Source organism: Limulus polyphemus, unplaced genomic scaffold (genome assembly GCF_000517525.1).
Source record: "Limulus polyphemus unplaced genomic scaffold, Limulus_polyphemus-2.1.2 Scaffold41, whole genome shotgun sequence".
Lineage (NCBI taxonomy): Eukaryota > Metazoa > Arthropoda > Merostomata > Xiphosura > Limulidae > Limulus > Limulus polyphemus.
In genome coordinates, this window is record NW_013665651.1 from 876228 (window position 1) to 899466 (window position 23239).

General features: G+C 32.8%; 1 protein-coding gene across 4 annotated transcripts in view; it reads right to left on the reverse strand.

The window, feature by feature from the left end:
- Positions 1-1267: 1267 nt before the first annotated feature.
- The window catches only part of LOC106461965, a 77044-nt gene continuing 55072 nt past the window's right edge, over positions 1268-23239 (reverse strand). Inside the window, exons 4-6 of one of the 4 annotated variants that reach the window (XM_022389056.1) lie at positions 21569-21573; positions 7826-7925; positions 1268-3547 (exon numbers count right to left, since the gene is read on the reverse strand). In XM_022389056.1, the coding sequence (XP_022244764.1) occupies positions 3341-3547; positions 7826-7925; positions 21569-21573 (312 nt within the window). In that variant the 3' untranslated portion in view covers positions 1268-3340. Of the gene's footprint in view, positions 3548-7720; positions 7926-10318; positions 10417-21568; positions 21574-23239 lie in introns of those variants that run through there. The other 3 variants (XM_022389062.1, XR_002611118.1, XR_002611120.1) reach the window with 3 other exon arrangements.

The following is a 23239-nucleotide window of genomic DNA, read 5'->3' on the forward strand; positions in this document are numbered from 1 at the left end:
CACAAAAAGGGAAAATCCACAAAAACTTGAGTCAAGCGGAGACAGTCAATGGTTCGGAACGGGAACAACAAGGGCAGCATCTGTTGAAGCTGGAGGCGTTCCTCTTAGCAATAGAGAATCTATTGGAGAAAATCCGCGTCAGTCACCCTTCACCCGTCAAAAGAATGGGCTGTTAGAAAGAAATAGATGTTTATATCTATATCAACTTTTACTGAAGTATATGTTAAAGTACATCGCAACCGACTATGGGCTTAAGCTTAGGAGTGAAATCAATTTTTCCCTCACCCCATAATTTATACTCTCTTCGTGAGATTGGATTCGTCACACAAGCCATAGTTATAATTATATGCCACTTTATATGCTATTTACAATAACCACTATATTAGGCCTAGCTTTTTACCCTTGCTCAACATATTGGTAGGATAGAACGTAGAACACATTTACGCGTAAAATGTAGTACACCTTTTGGCACATCTTCCGCCACCTCCTCTTTTTTTGTTTCAGTAATTAAATCAACACAACTTTTCTTGTTGACATGAGCGTAAAATGAAGTTTATACAATTAGATATTGGATAACTAAATCTAAAACACAATATCTGTTTGTTGGTGTGTTTGTTTTTTATTGTTGTTAATATGTTTTTTTGTTGTTGTTAATGTGTTTTTTGTTGTCGTTGCTAAATGATTTAGTTTTCCTTTTAGTCAGTTTGAGGTTTTGGAATAGAGATAACACACTCAATGTTTCTCACTCAGGCATCAAATTATACTAATAAGCAGAGATCGCTATAAAGATCAAACACCAGATTTGTTCGTACCGCTTTGAGATAACATAGTTGAAACCGTTTTATGAGTTAGATGTAAAAATAATTAACGAAGAATTTTCATTGTCAGTGCTTTTCACCGTGCATGACCTCATTGTAAATTGTTTCGAATAATTGTTTCAAGTCTAACAAGACACTGGATGATGTATTGTTGTAACAAACACCTGTGTATATAGATATATTTCCGAATGGTTATATGTCGTAAAGTTTTGTCACGTTCTGTAGAGGAAATTCTTCATTAGTGAAAATTTATTACCCATCAAAACTGACGGTTTAATCTAAAGAGAAAACTAAGTAATTTAATCAACTCACGTTAGCCAGCAGTACGTTTTAGGTGGTTCGAATAATAAAGTGACCATTCTCTGCTTTTCGTTTTTTTTTTCTAAGTTTCAACTAGTAAAAATTATTTGAACGCGTTGTTGTAACTGAACTATACATAAAAACTCCTGAAAACACAAAAATTATTTTAATAATTTGTATATGTATAACAGGCATACTTAGATCCTATGTACACAGCTGATAGTGTTATAACAGCTGCATATCTTATAATTATAATATCTGTATTTTAGCTTTAGATTGCCATAATAAACAAATTTATTAATAGAGGCAGAGAAAAGAAGCTTACGAAGTTACAACGTTGAATTCCGTGGTTCGATTCCCCGCAGTGGACAGAGTGCAGACAGCCCTCGTGTGGCAACATATATATATTTGATAGTGTTTTATTAAGTTAATTAAATAAATAGTTTTACTTATTTATACGACATAGTTTTATATGAATGACGCATTACAACTATTGTTTACATTTGATTTGTAAATTTTCTCAATTCTCGTCCACAAAGTACGAAGATTTGTTTAATTATTTAATTTTTTCATTAACCTTACAACAATCAATTTTGAAAACGTTTATTTTCAACTACGACTTGTCTCTTTATGGTCTCCGGAATTTTCTCAGTTTTATTGTTGTTGTTATTGTTTCATAAATCAGTTGAAACCTGTATGTTTGAAGAACTGTGACAACTAAAATCAATTTAACAGAACCAAACATTACGATTTTCACATAAAATCTTCCTCAGCGAATTACATAGTGCTGCCCATATCCCACAAGGGCGTGAATTATCCCCTCTTACACCTATGTATAGTATGTTGTTGTTTTTTCTCCAAATTTCGTCGCTAGTCAAATTGAAAGAGGTGATATTTATTACCCACGAACCTTTTAAAGCATTCATTATGTTATAATGAACAGATATGTGCAGCCAAATAAATCATCCTGCGTATTGAAGTGAATCTGCTGGATGTAAAAAAAGACAATTTCGAACCAAAAACATCATTCAAAATACTTATCAATATGCTTGTCCCCAGCTAATTAAATGGAGTAGCACAGAAAATGTTTAATAATGGACTGACGCTCTCAGAGATCAGCTGGTATACCAAGGTTAGAGTTATTTTTGTTTTTTACGCTTCCTGTTAAAATAAATCTTTGAATAGTGTGGATATATTATTGGATACAATAATCTGTAAACTTCCTTAATATCTCAACATTAATTTTACATACAAGTGTTTTAAAAACCATGAAAGGTTTTCATTATAAAACATATAAACTTTTTCTTTCAACAGGTGTTGTAATCATAATAACACAGAGATCGTTTTTATGTAAAACTGGATATGGCCTAGTTGTTGTGGATCTGCGGGCCCATCGCTCGAGTTTTGTTACCTCATTATAAAATAATAAATATCAATAATAACAATAATAATAATAATCGTGCTCTGCTCTCTGTGGCCGTGGTTGTGTTATAAGGGTGACAATCAAATCTCACTATTCCATGACACAAAAGTAGACAGTTCAAAATTAGGAAAAGCTAGCGCAGATAGCTCTTGAGTAGCATTACAAGATTTATTTGTTTGTAATTAAGCAAAGCTCTTCACATTGGGCTATCTGTGCTCTGCCCACCACCAGTATCGAAACCCGGTTTCTAGCGTTGTAAGTCCGCAAACATACCGCTGTGCCACAAAGAGGGGGGAGGTCATTGCAAGAATATCCAAAAAACAAAAAATCGTTTTACATAACGTGAATTCCCCAGTGCTAATTGTTATATTTATTTATGTTATCAAAAGTGTTATAACTATAAATAATATATGCAACTCTACCTATTGAAAGGCATTGGAAAAAATATTTTAGAATAAAAAAATGTGTATTTACAAAAAAAAAAAGAAATAGATAAAAAGAATAATGAATCTTCGCTTTTTTCTTCTTTTTTTTTGTGAAGAGCCCAGCAACATCCCTATCTGTAGACGTCATAACCTAGATTATCGAACATTTAAAGAAGGACGTTTTTCTCCAAAACGTCATACCCAACTGTCTTGGTTATTCTTCTTTTCCGACACTTCATGCTTTCCTTCATCTGATAAATCTTAAAAAAAAAGTAAGTAGGTTGTTTTCTCGGTGGCGGTCACGTCCGCTCTCCATCCGCCATTTGTTTCACAACAGACAGTCGTCCACGATTTGTTGGGGTACTCCATTCCCCTCATTCCTGCCGCCGGTGGCCTGACGCCTCTCCGACACTCAAAAAGCCTATCTGTCGGTCTCCACTAGGTGCTCCACTAACGCCTTGATACGTCATAGGGAATATGTCCTGACAGTGATCAAATGGTTCGCCCGCAGTGGCGCACGTTGTCGTAACGACATCAGGTCTCGGCCACCCAGAGTAGGTGAAGCCGTCTCTTTGATGAATCTGAAATACAAGAAATCTCTCATGGAAAGACTGATAATCATTTCAACAAAACCTTTCACAACACATGGTGTCTTAAAATGCAATCACTAACATACGGTGCAGTCAGGATCATATCTGAGTCTAAGTGTTTATATCTGCTTGTGTACCATATGTAGGCTTACCTTCATCGTATGAGTTTACAAATCGTATAATAAACTGTATTGATACATAATGATAAATATGTATGTATATATTGACTTATACCGATGGTAGATTTATGTATTTCAATAATCGAATAATAAACGTATATATATATATCTTAGGTTTAAATTATTGTTGTAACATAACGGTAAAGCCTAGGTAACATTAAGGAGTTAAGTCGTTCTTTATATATTTGTGTACAGGAATTTACGAGTATTTAACTAGCCGGTTCACGACGGTAGTAGAAAACACAGTTAGTTGTGTCTTATGTGAGATTAATTAATTAATTAATACAGTTTATACCATAACAGCTGTTGTTCATGAAATTGATGGTATAGTTTTGTTTTCAATTTCACGAAAAGTTACACGAGGGCTATCTGCGCTAACCGTTCCTAATTTAGCAGTTAAAGACCCACCGCCAATTTTTGGGCTACTCTTTTACCAACGAGTAGAGGGATTGACCGTCACATTATATCACCTCCACGACTGAAAGAGACGAGTATGTTTGGTTGGACGTGGATTCGAACCCGTGACCCTGAGATTGCGAGTCGAGCGCCCTAATTACCTGGCCATGCCGGGTCCTTGATGGTATGAATAGCGTTTAGACCATTACTGTGTCCCAGCCAACCTGATGAGTCCTGGCATTGGACGAAAGGCTTCGACTGCACTGTATATGACAGATGTAGGGTGATGACATATTTCTCATATATTCTTCTTTACTTTCAATCACATGTTCTCAGAATTGTATGATACGTTAGTAAATACCGAACATCGTACTAAAATGGATACTGTCAATATCTTATGAGAAAGGGGAAATCTTTTCAGTCTGCGTAACAGACCACATGCCTTAACATCCAAATACATAACGGTGTTTGTTTTTGAATTATCTTCAAAAATTAAAGGAATACATCAACCGAACTACTTGTCTACCATTCCAAAACAAGCTGTACTTTAGACCGTACTAGTCCTATACGTTTTACTAACAGATGTTCTACTGCCTTGTTTTTATTGTCGGGTTAGACACATTCCATAATGATGATAGCGTGCATCCTCCACATCTGAAGTTCCGTAACGTATATTATTTTATACATTTTTCATTGTTGTGGGTGTGGGTTAATAAATGTTACGAGACATTTGGACCGTTTGATACGGATAATACAATAGGAATAAGTAGATATAGGGGTTCCAATGTCAGATCAAATCGTGACACCTGTCACGAGAGGCAACTGTAGGATGATGTTGATTTATTAATGGTCCCCTATAGGCAGGATCTATCAGCAGACTGATTCCACACAGATTGTTTCTGTTCTTCGCGCCTCGCCAAACACCAGGAAACTTGGTTCGTTACCTTGGTAGAAGATGTGATGCAAGTTAGGGGTCATACAAGTAGTCTCATATCACCGAAGCAGGCTAAGATGTTTATTTCAGACGGTGGTAATTCTTTTCACTCGTGGCAACTCGACTTAGCACGATAAAATCGCGTTTCCTGCAACTCCTCACTACAGGTTCCATGGAGATATGCCGTTATGTAAAACTTAGCCTGTTGTTACTTGCCATATCATATTACACTTTATCCATAAATCAAACTCTTGAAAAAGATAAAGGAACACTCAGTTCAAAATGTTTATTAATACTTCATAATCGTGGATTTATCTCAGTGTTGCTGTCAGCTTACTGTCCAGCTTACTGATATGTATTACAGAATAAGATATTAAAGGAAGAAAAAAACACGATTTCTTTTAAGTTCCTGAGTACATCCGCAATGTTCTTGTTGATAATCGGCATTGTTTAAATGAAATAAAACACGACGTTTATTTATAAACAGTTTGAAAACTTATATTAAAAGCTCTACATGGTTCGACATGATTGTTGCGTTATTTTCAGGAGTAATTCACAAGACTCAGTGATCTAGGAAACGTTTTGATTTTCAAAAAGCTCTACACAATTTCACATGATTGTTGCGTTATCTTCAGAAGTAATTCACTAGACTCAATGATCTAATAAACTTTTTGATTTTCAAAAAGCTCTACACAGTTTCACATGATTGTTGCGTTATCTTCAGGAGTAATTCACAAGACTCAATGATCTAAGAAACTTTTGGATTTTCAAAAAGCTCTACACAATTTCACATGATTATTACGTTATTTTCAGGAGTAATTCACAAGACTCAATGATATAGGAAATTTTTTTTTGGTTTTCAAATAACTACGGTTCAACATTTACTCTGGCACGTTTTTTATTGATATTTAATATATTTGTAGAAAGAGAGAGCAATAGATGAGTATGAATCCGTTATCCCTGTAATAGGTTAACTGAGAAATCTGATGTAGAAGAGGGATTTATAACAATCCTTTCACAAAGAGAATCTATGGTACGTTTTACACTCTATAAAAGTTGTGATGCAACATAACATAAACTGTATTTCCGAAATACAGACTTGTTTGAACTATAGCACAATTGATGTTGTAGCGATAGAAATGTACAAGGTTTATGTATTTTCTAACAATACAAATTGTGTTCCCGAAATACAGTATTTTTTATAAACATAAGTTATGTGCGTATTTTATTCAAAATTGTGTTTACCTAAGTACTTTGTTATATTGTGAAGCTACATTTTTATTTTGTGTATAAAATCTAACAGACAGATTGTACATTAGCTTAGTTGCGTTGTATCTTGTTAACTCTATGATTAACAAATAAACTTGGTACTCCGAAAATTGTTTAATTTCGAAGTCTAAGTTCAAGGGAGGTCCAGTTCAATGTACATTTTGATCAACGTGTGTTATTACCAGTTTCGGAGCATTCCACTCCTCATCAGTAACTCTGAACACAATCAGCCAAAGAAAGATAAGCTGGACTTGTATAGTAGTGAAAAGTGTTAAACATATTATTAGTGTAAACATGCTTTATGGTCACTGTGTGAAAAGATAAAAAAAATAAAAAACAATTTTCGGAATATTAAGTTTATTTATTATATCTGATATATATAATGTGAAGAACTGAATAGTGGCAAATGACACCTTTTCTTCATTTCAATTATCCAGCACGTTCACACCAACAATATATTTGAGCTCTATAATTGTTTAACACAAGTTGTGTTGTTTTTAGCATAGGTTTGTTTACAATACAGGGATATAAATATTCACTGTATATTATAAGTTGTGCAAACGCGTCATTATTCGTGATAACTGTTTATTATTATAACCAATGCAGTATACCTGTTATTTGCTGTCGTAACTGTTTCAGTATATGTGACTATCATGTCTGTTGTATTTGTTTTACAGTACACTGTTATTAATTATTGTTCTAACGGTGTCAGTTTATGTGATAACTGTTATGAACTGTAACTATTTCGGTGTGTGTGCGATTAGTGCTTGATGTTGCGACGGTTTCTTTATACGTGTTGTTTGTTGTTGTAACTGTTTCAGAATAAGTGATTGTTGCTTTGTTTTTAAGAATACAGTCAAAATTAGGGTTGGCTCATTTTCCAGGTTGATTCCAGAATTAATGGAGATGCCAAACTTCACCTCTAGTAGCTCCAGATCCGGAGCTGTTCCGGTGCAGATCCACACTGTTCCTACAGTTTCAGCTGTTTTGGGCTATCGTATGTCATCCTTTTTTTTAAATCGTTCGATCAGGTTAGTTATATTTTTTTTATATAAAAGAGACAAGAATGTTAAATCTGGTTTTAAAATTTTATTCACTATTTTCCTTTAACTTCCAACGGTCGTTTATGAATTTGACAGATTATTAATAAGTTGGTGACGTAATGTCTAAGGTTTTGTTTCTAGAATTTTATTGTTATTAATATTATTTCTTTTCATATATTTAGTTCTTAATAAATGCTATTAACATTTTTACGAATAAAAGTTAAAAAAATATTCTTATTGTGTACGCAGACATGTTACATTAATGCACAATAACAATTTCAACTTTTTTATCGACCGCTGACAATTTCTTAAACGAAGGAGTTAAATTTGGATAAATACCTACTTTCTTATAGTTTTCCCCTAAGCTATGCTTTGGTTCAGTGGTTCACAAACATTTTCGTCTTCGGACCATTTCGGCGGGGCAAAAAAAAACCCGAGGACCACCTACCGGTTCTACTCTACATGTCCTGTTCTCTTGTATGGCCTCGGCCGTGGCGTCGTCGTACGTCAGTGACTTGCATTTTGGACCAGACTTGGTTGTGGTTTTGCTAAAATGATAAAGAATATTTTATCTATAAACCAATCTCTTTTATATAAAAATTCAGTTCCATCTACGCCAAATACGCCATTATCATAGCATTTAAGTTTTAATTTTAATTCTTTTTTTTTTGTGTGTGTATAACATGTCAATAGTTACCAATTTTTACTAAAACTTTATATTTTTGGAACGGGAGTAGTGTTTTTTTTTTCATTACTTCAACTATTCTCAATTATGCACAATATTTTATTTATAAAAGAATTACTTGTTTTTATGACTAAATAAAAATAAAAATCTAAGACACCAGGGATCGTAGTAATAAGGAAAAAAACAACGGTAAGTTTGTCTGGAATAAAGAACACTGAAGTCAAAGTGCTATGTATATATATATATATAAGAATAATTTTAACCTCTATAATAATAGGTTATATACTATTGTATACGATTTCTTATATATACTACTGTAATTATGAACGTTTTTCTAAGAAAGAGAAGTCAGTTGTAAATATAATTTTATAAAAAGATCTTCAAAAGATAACTAATACTGAATTTTACTTCGTGATGGTTTTTGTGCTATCAAATAAATAGTAAGTTTGCAGGCCATAAGCCCATTCTTTTGTATGGAAACTTGTATCTGATACTTAATGTAGCAGTAATGTAGACCTTTTAAATAACGTAATATTTTATCTCTACTTACAGTTTGTTTATCAGAAAGTAGAGCATGTTTCTGCAGAAATAAATAAAAAAATTAATGTGCAAGACACAATCTGTTGTTATCGAAATGCAGGCGATCCCATAACACGAAACGGTTAATGATCAAGTGTACTCCACCCCACTATGACATTGTCACTATCTCATTGTTTCTTTGGTGGCATTTGGGAACTTTTAGACAGTATGGTAGGATTTGGGAACTCCCAGACAGTATGGTGGGATTTCGGAACTCCCAGACAGTATGGTGAAATTTGGGAACTCCTAGACAGTATGGTGGGATTTGGGAACTTTTAGACTGTATGGTGGGATTTGAGAACTCCTACACAGTATGGTGAGATCTGGGAACTCCCAGACAGTATGGCGAGATTTGGGAACTCCCAGACAGTATGGTGAGATTTGGGAACTCCTAGATAGTATGGTGGGATTTCGTAACTCCCGGACAGTATGGTGAGATTTGAGAACTCCTAGATAGTATGATGGGATTTGGTAACTCCCAGATAGTATGGTAGGATTTAGTAACTCCCAGACAGTATTCCAAAAAGATAACCGATGTTTGTTTCTTTTCTTCTTGCTCCTTGAATATACTGTTGTGAACTGTATGTAATGTCTTTCCGGTTGCCTTTTATAGTTGAACACTATTACAATGTTTGTCATGGCACAATGTGCGCTGTGTTTACTCTATTATACAAATTCCAAACAACTTGGAAATATCTTTATAACACTTCTCAATTGTGTCATATTGAGGCTCAACTGATATTAGACAGTAACTGTTTTAAAATGGTATGAATAGACACTTTTGGCTGCACAGCGATAGACTCCTGCTGTTAACTCTAGGAGTGACTACTCAAAGCAATTTATACAGATTACCTTAGATAGACAATTAGAGTGGTCGCAAGATCTTGGGGTCAAGAAAAGGCCAGATTTCAAAATAAGTTTGCATTGGTCATATATCTCGAAGAGGAGAGAAAAGAATGTGTGTATTTCTGAATGGAAGAATCATATTTGAAGGACTAGTTCTTAACTCTATCACGATCGGTATGCAATTTTCAGGTGTGAAATGCACATTTGCAAATCAAATATCAAAATATTAGTAAGAAATACAATTTTAGATATATTTTAACAATTTGATATTCAGAAATATTTTTGAATTCATATTTCATCATTATATAACATTTATATAGTTGTGATTCACAAATAAAAGGAAAACAAATATAACAACTTTCATTTCTGCAATATTTGATTTAAACATTTTTTTTTCTCTCGCTGTTCCAAAATATAAGTTTATATTTACATTTGCTAAGAAGGTGCCACCCCTTGGAATAAAATGAATTATGTCTTGTTTCACGAGATTTAATTACTATAGTGCGAGCTTCGTTACCACCCTTTTATGATGTCACAGCATGTGGTCTGAAAAATTACTAATAAAACTCAGCTTTGAAAATAGCTGGAGCAAATGGCTAAAAGCAATTGGATAGAAGAGATTATTATCTATCTACGCCAATATAGTGTAAATAAAGTGGTATTAGCAGTAATTTTTAGTTTGTTGACACATTGGCTACCCAGAGCTCCCGTAGAGTTGAACAGAAAGATATATGTGTGTATACATATATATAAAGTGTAACGCAGGAAAAAGTGGAGTTACTCAACACCTCAGCTCCAACTCGAAGCTCCAGAGCATTCATTGAAACCAACCTCATCTCTGCTTCTGCTCTAGTATCACCAGCTCTAATTCTGTTTTGGAGTCTGCTCCAACGCCAGCTCGAGAGCTGACTTCAGGCTCAGGAGCAAACGGCCCTAGACTCAGAATTAAATATACAAAGTCTAGGTGATCTCTAATAATAATAGTAAATAAGTTTATTTCTTAGAAAATTTCCACTTCAAGAAGGAGTAGATAATGATTTTATAAATATCTACCATATAATCACTGTCATAATCAAAATCAGATTCATCCTATAATAGTAACCTTATACCTAACTTAAATATACAAATAATTAGTTAAATAATTACTCAATTTTCTCGTTCTCCTCATCTTCTTTTCCACATTTTTCTATACACACTTTCCTTGTTTATATTTCCTTTTATCATCTTCCAAATCTTTTTTTGGCCTTCCTTTCTTGATTTTACTTTAACCCATTCAAAATCCTTGTTTTGTTTCTTACCTTTTACGTTCCTCACACTCTCTCGTGTGTTCCATACTCTCTTCTTTCCTAATACATCTTCTACCTTTCATTTCTTATTTATCCACATCTTAACTTGTCCATGCTTCAACAAATTTTTCTTCTTCTCTTTCCCTGTCTAATTATTGATTTTTAATTATTTAAGTGGGTTTCATGAATTATATGCATTTAGAACACATAATTCTTATATAAGTCCTTATAATTAGTAAGGAACTTACCTTATGTTTAGAAAGTAGTTTTATGTTAGAAGATGTGTCAGAATTATATTCCAATAAGTTACATAACTCTCACAAGGAAACGCTGAGCATACGAATACAGGAAAATGATAAGCTGAAATTTGAGTATTCGAAGAATTACCCGTATCATTTATGTTTCCCATATTAATCAGTATTGGAATTTATCATCTTCATTCTATCTATATAAATATAAAAGTACCGTCTGTTGTATGTCCATGTAACTACTTCGCTGGGTGTGGATGGATCTTCATCAAAATTGATACATATAAATTTTCATTTTTGCATTTTGTGGTTTTCATGGGCGTTTTTACGTTTTTTACCACTACTTCGCCCCCTGTGGATGAATCTTCACCAAATTCGGTACGAAGGTTTATTAGATCCATGGAGAGACACATAAAAATTTCCAGTCTTTCATTTTGAGTTTTGCTGTTTTTATGGGCGTTTTTTACCACCACTACTACGTCATCCCCTCTTGATGGATCTTCACCAAATTTGGCATGAAGGTTGGTTGAGTCCATGCGGAGATACATGCAAACTTGCGAGTTCGCATTTTTTGTTTTCCAGTTTTTATGGGCGTTTTTGTGTGAACATAAATAATCATTTTTATCATTGTTATCTATTCATTTCCTTTTCAAGATTAGAAACTTTTAATAATAAAAATCACTAATTACGTTAAACTAATATTTAATTCACCGAAGAACTGAACAATGGGGTCGAAAATTCATGATGATAACAAATTATTGTTTAATTGAAAAGAAGTCCTCGAGTTTTGCTTAGTTTAAACACGAAATTCATGAATCACTCGAAACAAGACACGTGTGTCAAGTATAGGTTTTAATTTACTTCTTTGATATCTGTGTTTGCAAAAACCTTTCGACAAATAGTTATGTAATCCATGTGTAATATATTTACATATTTTATTGCATATGTGTGTGTATTTTAAAACTATATGTTGTGTTTTTTTTTCGTTCTACCTGAGTTTTTCAAATGTTGGTAGTAATGAACAATTATTATGATTTATTTATTTATTGTTAAGCACAAAGCAAGGCTACTTAATTTGATGACGAGAAACCCACTTTTTAGAAAATAAAGTATGGAGACGGTTTGCATGGGTAGTGAAAGAAACTTCGCTACAAATATACAACGTTTCAACAAGCTTATGTCATCTTCAGTTACCTAACAATGACATAAGCTTGTTGTATGGTTGTAACGATGTTTCTTTCACTACCCATGCAGGCTGTCTCCAAGCTATATAAGGCTACAAAATGTGCTCCCTGTGTTGTTTTTGCTGTACATGTTTCTAGCGTTATAAACCATCGGCCTTTAGTTTCGAAGTAATTATTTTCGTAAATAAGACAAGTGTAACTCAAAGTTTATGAAATTTTACATCGAAAATATATTGCTTGCTAAGACTACATATGAAAAATATAACCATATAAACATGTTGTGCATTATTATGCTTTACTATTAATGTGGAAGATTATTGAGATTTCATGCAAATGATTTAAATGCAAAAGCTTATTGAAACTTCACATATACAATGCCTGTCCACTTTAATTTAATGGAACTTGTTGGATCATCTTTTGTCATGAAAACAAGTAAATCTCTGCGTGTCATTGGCACAACAATATTCCAGGATATATTTAGACCAATTACAGACAGTTTGTCAGGATCTATTCTGTTAATTAATTCAGAGATATCAGTTCAAAACTGAGATAGTAAATTAGATCTTAAAGCTCATCTCAAGGGTATTAAATAAGATTGAAATCCAGTGATTCTGCTGAAGTTAACGTTATAAACCATTTATGGGATGGTGTGGACAGCAATTAGTTCACAGGTGTACTCAGAAGATTGCAATAATGAAGAAGATATTCACATTTATGAGAAGAACCTGTGATTATTCTGCTCATCACCATCGTGCTTGTGGAAACAATTCAGGAAATATTGACATTTATGATTTTTTTCTTTAAAAAAGCATTTGGTCATAGGGAATGAAATGCAGAATTGTATGTGAAAAGAAAGTACAATAATGTTCTGGCACGCTATATTGTTATTATCCTTTCTAACTCACTCATTAAAATTTTAATCACACCATTATATCAAATAAAGCAGTTTGTTTTTCTCAAACAACCCAGAAACACTTAAGTGCTATTTCGTATGTTTGACTTCATATTTCATTGTACTGTAAATGCATAAAATGAAATTGATTAAAGCTCCAGTTATTCACTATTTAAAGTTTGCACTTTAAGCGTCTTTGAAGTCATTTTGCTTTAGAATCTGAGTTATCCTAATAATTGGTTAACTATTTCTGGATCTTCTAAGGTGTGAATGTTTTCTCTTACAATACTCTGTAGCAAGTATGATTTATTCATGATCTAATCGTTATTGGTTACTATCTGAATATGTTTTACTTATATCAACCACAAGTTTCTGTCTATAGTTGTAGTCTAATATAAGACCTGCATGTGTACCTTTATGTTATTGTTCATATCAGAAAAGGCTACTCATATTATTTATTATTAAGTAGGTACACGGAAAACTAAACTAGTTAGTTGCAAAACAAAAGTAAGCTGACAAAATGGATACAACAATTATCTATAAGAACCATTGTAAAGATAGGTATTAACTCATCATTACTTTTCAAAGTTGGTGAAATTTCCCAAAAATATTGTAGTCCAGTTGTTCCCGCCCTGACTACGTTCACAATGCTAACAATTAAATTACCCATACATATATGGGCAGGTCCCACGAGGAAAAACGATGGTTGTATCTGAAATGGTACAGGTATTGTTCATTAACATTTACATCTGTTCAACAAAACATTAACACCGTTACAATAAATAGTAGTCCAAAGTTCTCGCGTTATAAAAAGGCCTACATAAAGCAAGGTTAATGACATATAGAGAAACTCAGTATGCGAACGTAATTCATTTGCAAAAATATTATACTTTATATATATATATTTATCAGTTCTTAATATGTGTTGTGTTTGTATTTTCATTACTTAATATTTATTAGCTGGAAGTTATGTAAATTCATGATTAATGAAAGGTTATCTTGGGACATGAAAAGTTGCTTCCCTTATATGTAATTGTAAAAAAAATTTTGTTCCCAAAACATGTTAAATAAATAATAGTAACAATACGTACATTTACACATCTTTCTCTATCTAAACCAAACATACCTCTTCAGAAGCAAAAGAGAGTTCCAGATTCTTTTTATTAACTGTTTCCATTTTTGCTGAAAAGATTCACACAATACTCTAACTACCATAGCTTCATTATAAACATAAATAATAAAATATAGCTACACTCAGAAATGTGTATAAATAGCACATTTATAGTATAAAAATACTTTACTCTATAAAAGAGAAAAGTCAGAACAATCTGAAATTACGCATTGTCCTTGTAAAAGTTAGTGAAACCTAGGGTATTTAAAGGCCTAGTATATCATATCCCATAAAATAATACATGGTCTGAAAATTACTTAGTGGTTAGTGTACTAGGCTATAGGTTGAACAGGCTCAGCTATAAATAAAGAACACATTCAGATGTGGATGTATGATAAGAGAAACGGTCGATTCTGATTTTCAGTTCAAAAAGTTAGAAAACGTCATCCTGGTAGTGGATGCTTCTGGCTAGTTGTCTTCCTTCTTGATAGAATTTCAAATTTAGGAACAACTATACTGAAACGCTAGCGGGTTCTGTCCTGGGTGGTCAGCTAACACCTCTATAAAATATATATATATATACACACACACAAATACACATACTTACAGCTTTATACTTGCATATATACTATTAGCACAACCTGTCTTTTATCATTTTTAGTTTTTACAATAAATTCAACTATATTCAGTGAATATGAGTTGGATAAACTTACGTTTGATAATGTGTAGAATCTAACATATGAAGTTTATTCCTAATATTAAATCCTAAAAATTCTTCCAAAATTGTTATTTTCTTCCAATGGATAAGAGTCAGTGTTTTTTACTTTTAAAATTATGATATGATATTCTGGTTTTTTGAAACTGCCTATCTTTTGTGTATCAGAATATTTTAGTAAATAAATATTTGTTTCCTGGTTCCAAATATGATTTACATTCCTCGCACATATCTAATTCCTAATAACAATTTATAATATAATTTTAAGTTTGTACTTAACTATTTTTTAATCTTTACTTAAATATCTTCAAGAAGTAATATTTTATTTTATTTTCCCTCTGACAGTCGATTGAAACTTAATTTATAAATATATTTTTTTTACCTTTAGATATCTAAATTTGTCTCTTCTGCCAATTCAACAAATTAATCATATTCATAAAATATCTTTGGCTATTTAATGAGACTAATCTGATTATCTTCAACCACCTACGACATTATTTCATACAAAACAGACTAACATCTTTAAATATCGGAACCATCCCGTTGTTTTAAAAATATTACGTGTTTTTACGGCTTATTTTGCTAAAATGTAAAGTTTTCACATAATAACACAAGGTAATTTGCAACACTGTTTATAGATATTTTAAAACTGAAACATTTTTTCTTTACCTAAAGGCCGTTTTCTCCTTCTACTAATTATGTTTCTCCTTATATCATCTTCGATGTCTTACAAAAATAATATTTAAAATATCCAACAAATGTTGGTAATTTAATAGGAGTATTGCTAAAAATAGTAGAGGCATCAGCATACATTTATGATAAAAATATATTTCATAGTTTCATTGTATATCCCACAGTCTTCTTCGTTTTTCTTCGAGTTTAGTTTCTAGACATTTTTGGTTCATTAAACGTTTTGTTTTTAAACTAACGTTTATTTGGTGCACATGGTGAATGTATAATGTGTCTGTTAAATTTTTGAATATGTTTACCTTGTTATAGTGCTAGTTAAACACTGTCTAGTGCCATTTTCTCTTTTGATATAATTGAACTTTCTCATGGAACGTAGCATTGGAAAATTCATTCGAGTCTCGATAATGTATTCTATAATTGTGATATGTGAGTATATGAAGTATTTTAAAGGTATAACGGCTTATACATGACACAGCACAAAACAGCTAAGAGGGGAAGTTTGTTGGGTTTTGATACAAGTGAAGTGAGGGCAACTGAAGGTCATCTACATGGGTTGGTGCATGTCGAGTCTCTGACTACTTGAAGAGGTCTCTGTAGGATTTGCTTGTCAGAGCACCACAGCCTCAGCTCCGATGCAGACCACAGAATGACAGCAAAGAACCACTAATGGACAATCTACTAGGCCACAGAATGACAATCAAGAGGGACTGAACGAACCACTGATGGACAACCTACCAGGCCACAGAATGACAATCAAGAGAGACTGGACGAACCACTTATGGACAACCTACCAGACCACAGAATGACAGCCAATAAGGACTGAATGTGCCACTGATGGACAACTTACCAGACCACAGAATGACAATCAAGAGGGACTGAACGTACCACTGATGGACAATCTACCAGACCAAAGAATGACAGCCAAGAAGGACTGAACGTGCCACTGATGGCCAGCCTACAGTAGTTAAACGATTTCTCCAGCAGGGGGACAGTGAGAACCCATGACCATATGCACCAACAGTTATTTTGTCGAGCAACAAGTGATTAAAAGAAAAAAGTGTTTTTTGCTTTCTGACTTATAAGGTACTATTTCACATGTGATGTAAACCCTAAGTTTTGTGCTTATCATTTGATTTACTTTACAAGCTAAGACAATCATTATTGTGAGATACCAATGACTTGAAAGGTGTTATGACTCTTTAAGTCTGAGCTTTTGGGTAGGATTTCGCTAAATGGCACATTCACAGAACACTGGATGATATCTGCTCAAGCACCAAGAAGTAGGACATCACTGACTTGTAGAAACACAGAATGAAAGAAAGACGATTTCTTTGCTTTCCAAGTGTAGGTCTTACGTTGAGTGATTTCCACCTTATTATAAGTTAGCATGACCATATGATTGAGTGCATTTTTTATGTGAAATGTCACCTGACGTTTCAATAGAATATCTCTATGTAGCTTTCCACCCTGTACTCACTAAATTCTTCACCCAATTACTTGGTAAGTATACCAAATCTATGAGCTACGTGGAAGTTGTATAAAAAGTATTTGATCTCAATGCTAGGAAATCATGAATAAGAGATAAAATGTAATAACCAAGCTGGAAGTATTGTTGAAAAATGCATATACTCGTTAGTTCCAGAAAAAAGAAAGAAAATATTTCAATTTTTATATTGAAATATTCAGCTATTAGTGAATTTTCACAGAAGAGATAAGATTAATAAAACATATCCACAGTACGACTGAGAGAAAGAAGGAACACAGTTGTACTTTTTATTTTTTATAACTAGCTGACAAAGATAATGTTTGGTGTCTCCTGACTCATGTGAGTTTGAATGTGTAGGAATCATTTGTATTATTGGCTTCTTTTTCTTCCTAACGCAACTGGGTTTTGCCTAAGGGACAATAAGAAGAGAAATGAGGTTAGGCTGGAGAGTTTGAGAAAGCTCTCATTGTCCAGAAGGGGGCCATAGAGCAACATAGCCACAGGCAGTTGGTATGACAGAACTCTGTAGAAGCCGGATGCTTAGAAAGTTTGAGGTATAACAATGTGGTACAATTCACTTTAACCTACACAATCATCTGAACTTTTGAGTGATGGAAGTCACCCGACATTTCCTTGGAATTTGTACTTTTGTATGAAGGTTTACATCCTAGATGCTTCTCGTTATCCTGTTCCTTAACTAGCCAGTATTATTCCACACCTTGATGCTAAGTATTCCTGAAGCATTTGCCATTGTTTGATAGGCTACTATTACTAAAGACCTGCATGAGGAGACAACAGTCAAAAGACCCAGGGGGTATACCAGAGCACCTCCACCAAACCATCAAAAGTAATTTCAAATCTTCCCATATTAGAGCACATTTCAGTGCCTAAAAGGCACATTGGCCCAAGTGAACTTGCTAGTGTGGTCAATGTGGTTATAAGTGAAGCTCTGTACCAATTGTGTTGCAAATTTTAGATGTATATGGTACTTTTAGCTTTTCCTCTTCTATCTTTGGCATATGATAACATGCATTGAAGATAGGATTATAATATTTTAAACATATTCCTTCCAGTGGGTTGTTTGAATCTATTAAGTTGAGAATGTTTTTTGTCTTTCACAACCTTTATAACATGCGAGGAATGAGGGCTTAACAGTTTTAAGGTACTTTTTGTAATTGGTTTATTTCCATTTTATTATTTTTCAATATGAATTAATATATATATATATATATATATATTGATTTAAAGCAATCCTTCTCCACTTTTGAATAAGTATGGATGATATGAGACCTTAATAATGTGTTGGTAAATGTATCTTTTTAATAATGGTACTTTTTTCTTTCATATATGCACATGCTAATGAAAGAGCAGGGAGTAAATTCTTATGTATATGTATGTTGAATTTATTTCTTTTTGTTTAGTTTATGGGTGGATTTGTAAATATATCTAAGGTGTCTTTGCCTATTCATGCAAAAAGTAAAAAGGTTTTTTGTAGAGGATTTTAATTGTATTTGTATATGCTTTAGCTGTACACATTTCAAATTTTGCTATTTTTTGTTTGTTATCTTAATATGTCAAATTTCACAAATTACAGTTTTACTTAGCTATTCAAGACATCAGTCTAGAGTTTTCTAGTCGGGAATATCTATTGTACATAATCGCATTAGAAAACAAAGGGATATGGATCAACTTGAGAAACCAAGACTATTCAATAAGAGACCTAGAACAAGTTCTAATATAGCCTTGATAAAAAAAAGTGTGATATTTAGAATCAAGTGAAAATGAAATTATAAAATGATCACTGACATATGTTGCACGCAACAGTTACACAACAGATGTTACACAACAACATCATGATAAATCTCTGCCTAGTAAAGTAAAGTAAGACAAAATTGCATCCACAACAAATCAATTCAATGCTGTATATCTCAAAAAGGCGAGAAAATAATTGGGTATTTATGATATTCCATATGAAGACACACAAGTCAAGTTTCTGTGCATTTCTATGCAATATGACTGTTGAAACACTTGCTGAGAAATTGTTGTCCTCACACATTCAGTGAGTTATGAAGAACAAGCAGAGAGAAGTAGCACTCTTTGGATATTACAGCCTTATAACATAGCCGTTTGCAATAAAAAATACTACATGTCTATTGTTAAAATACACAGTCGTCAAGTTATATTGACTAAGCATGACTAGATAGTAACATAGATATTAACAAAGGGATGATGCTCCAAAATCTTTTTCGTTTAATATACTCAACCTATATAAACGTAATGCCTAAAACATTAACAGATGATATGACTGGAAATGATCACTAGGAATTTTATTACATCTTTACACCAAAATAACTTTATGACACTTTTAAGGGTTCAGGTTGGCCTTTGGTAGAACATTGGTTTGAGCCAAGTTTGAATCTGGGCAACACCACAAAATAGTTTCTGAACTTTAAATTGAGGATCATTTTGTATGCTGCTGACTGGTTGCTTTCGCACTGGTCAGTATATAGTATGTAGATTATATCAGGTATTCCTTTTACTTTTGCTTTAGCAGCAACCTTCTCACGTGTTTTTTTCAGTTATACGCTTTATTGAAAATGTTGAATATACAGCATGTACATTACTAATTTTTAAAAAGAAATATATTTTCTTCTACACTAGTCAGATATTGCTAGGATTTGACCATCTCGGGCATTTCTTTATTTTTCCCCAAAAGGTGGGACTTGGTAGTTCATTAGAATTGTGTTAATGTGCTCTTTAATAGCATTGGTCATGTATAAATTTAAAAATGCCTAAAGACACTGTTTTCCATATTTTTATAATGGATGGTCAATTGACATGCGTGACAAATGCATTCAAGAAAAGTCGACCCTATATGAAATATATATTTGTTTATCTTCTCAATCTCAAGCACACACATATATATTTATCTTATTTCTTGCCAGAAATAACAATCACAACATTCACGCACAATCTCTAGTTAAAGCATATACTACTATTACCTGTAGCAGGATGTTTTTGAAATTTTCATAAAGATTCACGTTTTGTAAAGTCAAACATCCAGAACTTACAAATCAACAGAGAATATCTGCTGTCCGAAAAACGCTAGAACAAAAATAGTTCCACGCATATATTTTATTTCTAAATTACTCTACGTCTTTGAAAACTGTATCACAAACAAGAGAATATTAAACATAAAGGTTGAGGATGAATACGTGGTAAGTATGAACAAAATATTAATCCGAAGATTAAAGATTTGCATCACATTTTCACAAAACATCATTCCAATTTTGTAACCAGTGGATGATTTACAAAAGTAACAGTGATATCCCACTATTTGGCCATACAAGAGTAGCCTTAGAGATGGTAGTGGTTTGTTGTGAACTAAATGCTTTCCCTATAATATATCAACTGAAAATGATTTACAACTATGTACAGATGACTTCTCAGATCTAAATGTAAAATATTCATGTATTTAAACAGTGTACACTGCTATTTTGTATGAACTAGGGTGATTGCTACTTCATAACATGGTGAATGAAATATTCTAGATTTAAAATTTAATTAATACTTCAATCAAACTTTGAATATAATTTCCCTATGATAAGAGTAATCATCTCATCTACTTTAGGAAGTCTGGCATAGCATGGTGGGTAGGTCGCTCTTACTCACATTCTGGAGGTCGTGGATTCTAATCCCGATCAACATATATACTTATCTTTTAGGGTTTCTGACAGGTTCTGTCACCTGGATTTAATACATTTTAGCTTCTAGACTCCTAGTGATCGACCCTGATCTAGATGGGATTAAAGTCGATTAAAAGATGAAAAAACAACTGTAATATAATATCAATACTGGTATCTTTATTACTTTGGAGGTTTAGGAAATAACATTTTTCTTCTACTTAATTTATGTTCATATTTACAATTTCACCTTTATAATTCATTCTTTCTCACTTTATATACGTATTAAATCTCTAAGCTACCTTTGTGAATTGTAATTCAAGTCCAGCAACTTATGATAATAATCATTCCAGTCTTCTGATATTTCATTCTCTTGTATATATTGCTAACTCTCTCCTGTTTGAAAAGCTGCGCACTCAGTCGAAGCTCAACATTCACTTTTTAAATGACAGTAGAACAACAACGAATAATCTTGATGCCAAATTATATTTCGCAAGAAGGATATTCTACACTAAATTGTCAGGAATAACTAACACTATCGTTCACATTTCAAAATCTGACGTAACTAGAAGAATAAAAATGTAGATTTACCATATGTTATCGTTGAGCGGCTCTTAGCATGAATGAAATGTTCAACAATTACTTTTCTTGACGGGTGGTATAAGTAGCTCAGAGCTGTGACTATTAGTGAAACCAAGAGTGTAACACAATTAACCTTTCTAAGTCCATGAAATAATTTAACTTGATAGATTATCTTCAAATGTTCACATCACTGGTGACGGGTACTTTTGCTTGTTCATAGTATAATTTGACTTTCTACAACATTTCAGTTTATTCCAGAAATGTGTTGGTGATCTAATATAATTAAATATTTTTCCTTTCTTACCTCTTCTTTATTCTAACTATATAATTTTTCTACTCATGATTCTTATCATTTTTTAAATCCATAGTAGAGTTGTTAATTCTAAATCGAATAAGATCTTTGTTGTCTCTTTTTTCCTTTTCTATCTTATTCACATATTAGTCTTTTACTGTCATTTACAATAACTATTCCTAGTTTGTGAATATTTTCGTTCTGTTATCTCCAATACATAAATAAAACCCATAAGATATACTTCCACGTTTTATTCTGTTATTGATTTATTAATTTTGGGTTTAGATTTTAAAAATTCCATCTGAGTTTCTTTAACTCAATCATTAATTTAGGATTTCATCGGAGGTTAAGTACTTATTATTTATATTATGAGCAAAACCAGGCTACTCAAACGTGGAACATAAAAGTACTTCTATATTATTTTATTTTTATATAGCAAACTAACGATAACAAAATAAAAACAGATAAACTTCATAGATAAACTTCTGAAGTTGTTTGTAATTTTGGAACGCTCTTCTATACTCTTTGTTTCATTTTTTATTTTCCACTTTTTTGAGTAATTTATTTTCCCTAATGAGCAATTATGACGTAGATTACACCTTGCAGACCAAATAGAACAATAATCACTATGAAAATATTTTCAATATCATTGCTTTCTTAGATGGAGATATACAGCACTTACGTTTTAAGTGTTTATGGAGTGAACGCTATAGGAATGAATTCGCAAATTTACTATCATCAAATGCAACGAATTGACCCAGAATCAGGAAAAGAAGAAATATTTGTTTCCATATCTGGACCTCGAGTTGTAGATCCTACAAAAGAAAATACGTACTTCGTGTACCTGGAAACTTGTAACCATTCTTTGTTTCGACATGTACAATTTAATGTAAGTAAAAGTTAAAGTAAAATATGCTTTTGATAGTGTATTTCAAATTATATAATTTTGACAGTGTAATTTATATAGTAAATGTATGATATATTTTGTGCAGTGAATCAAGTACGTTGTAAAAACTATAAAGTTTCTCGAAGTTTTTTCTTTTTTCATTCAAACATGTTACTGGTTGCCACAGATATAATACGGTAGAGTTTGAAAAACAGCAGCTTAGTAGAAAATAAGCTAACGTATATGAAACCTTTGAATTATCTTATTATGGACATACCCTTTTAATTAATTTTAAACCTTTTTAGTGGATCATAACTTTCTTAATTTTCAACCAGTATGCTTAAATGTTATATTTCTCCTCTAACGATTTTGGAGCTTCACCGTGCAGTTACATTCCGTGATGCCACGTCCCGTCGTGCTTTATCAGTCTACTTTGTAGTTTGCTGTGTAATTTATTTTTTTCGAAAAAGACTCTGTCATAAGGTTGTCAGATGGAAAACCCAATCTTCCTCCCTGGGTTCTTAACTGTATGAATTGGTTTGATTTGTTATGAATTTCACGCAAAGCTACACGAGGGATATCTGCGCTAGCCGTCCCTAATTTATCAGTGAAATCCTAGAGGGAAGGCAGCTAGTCATAATCACCCACCGCCATTGGGCTACTCTTTTATCAACGAATAGTGAGATTGACCGTATCA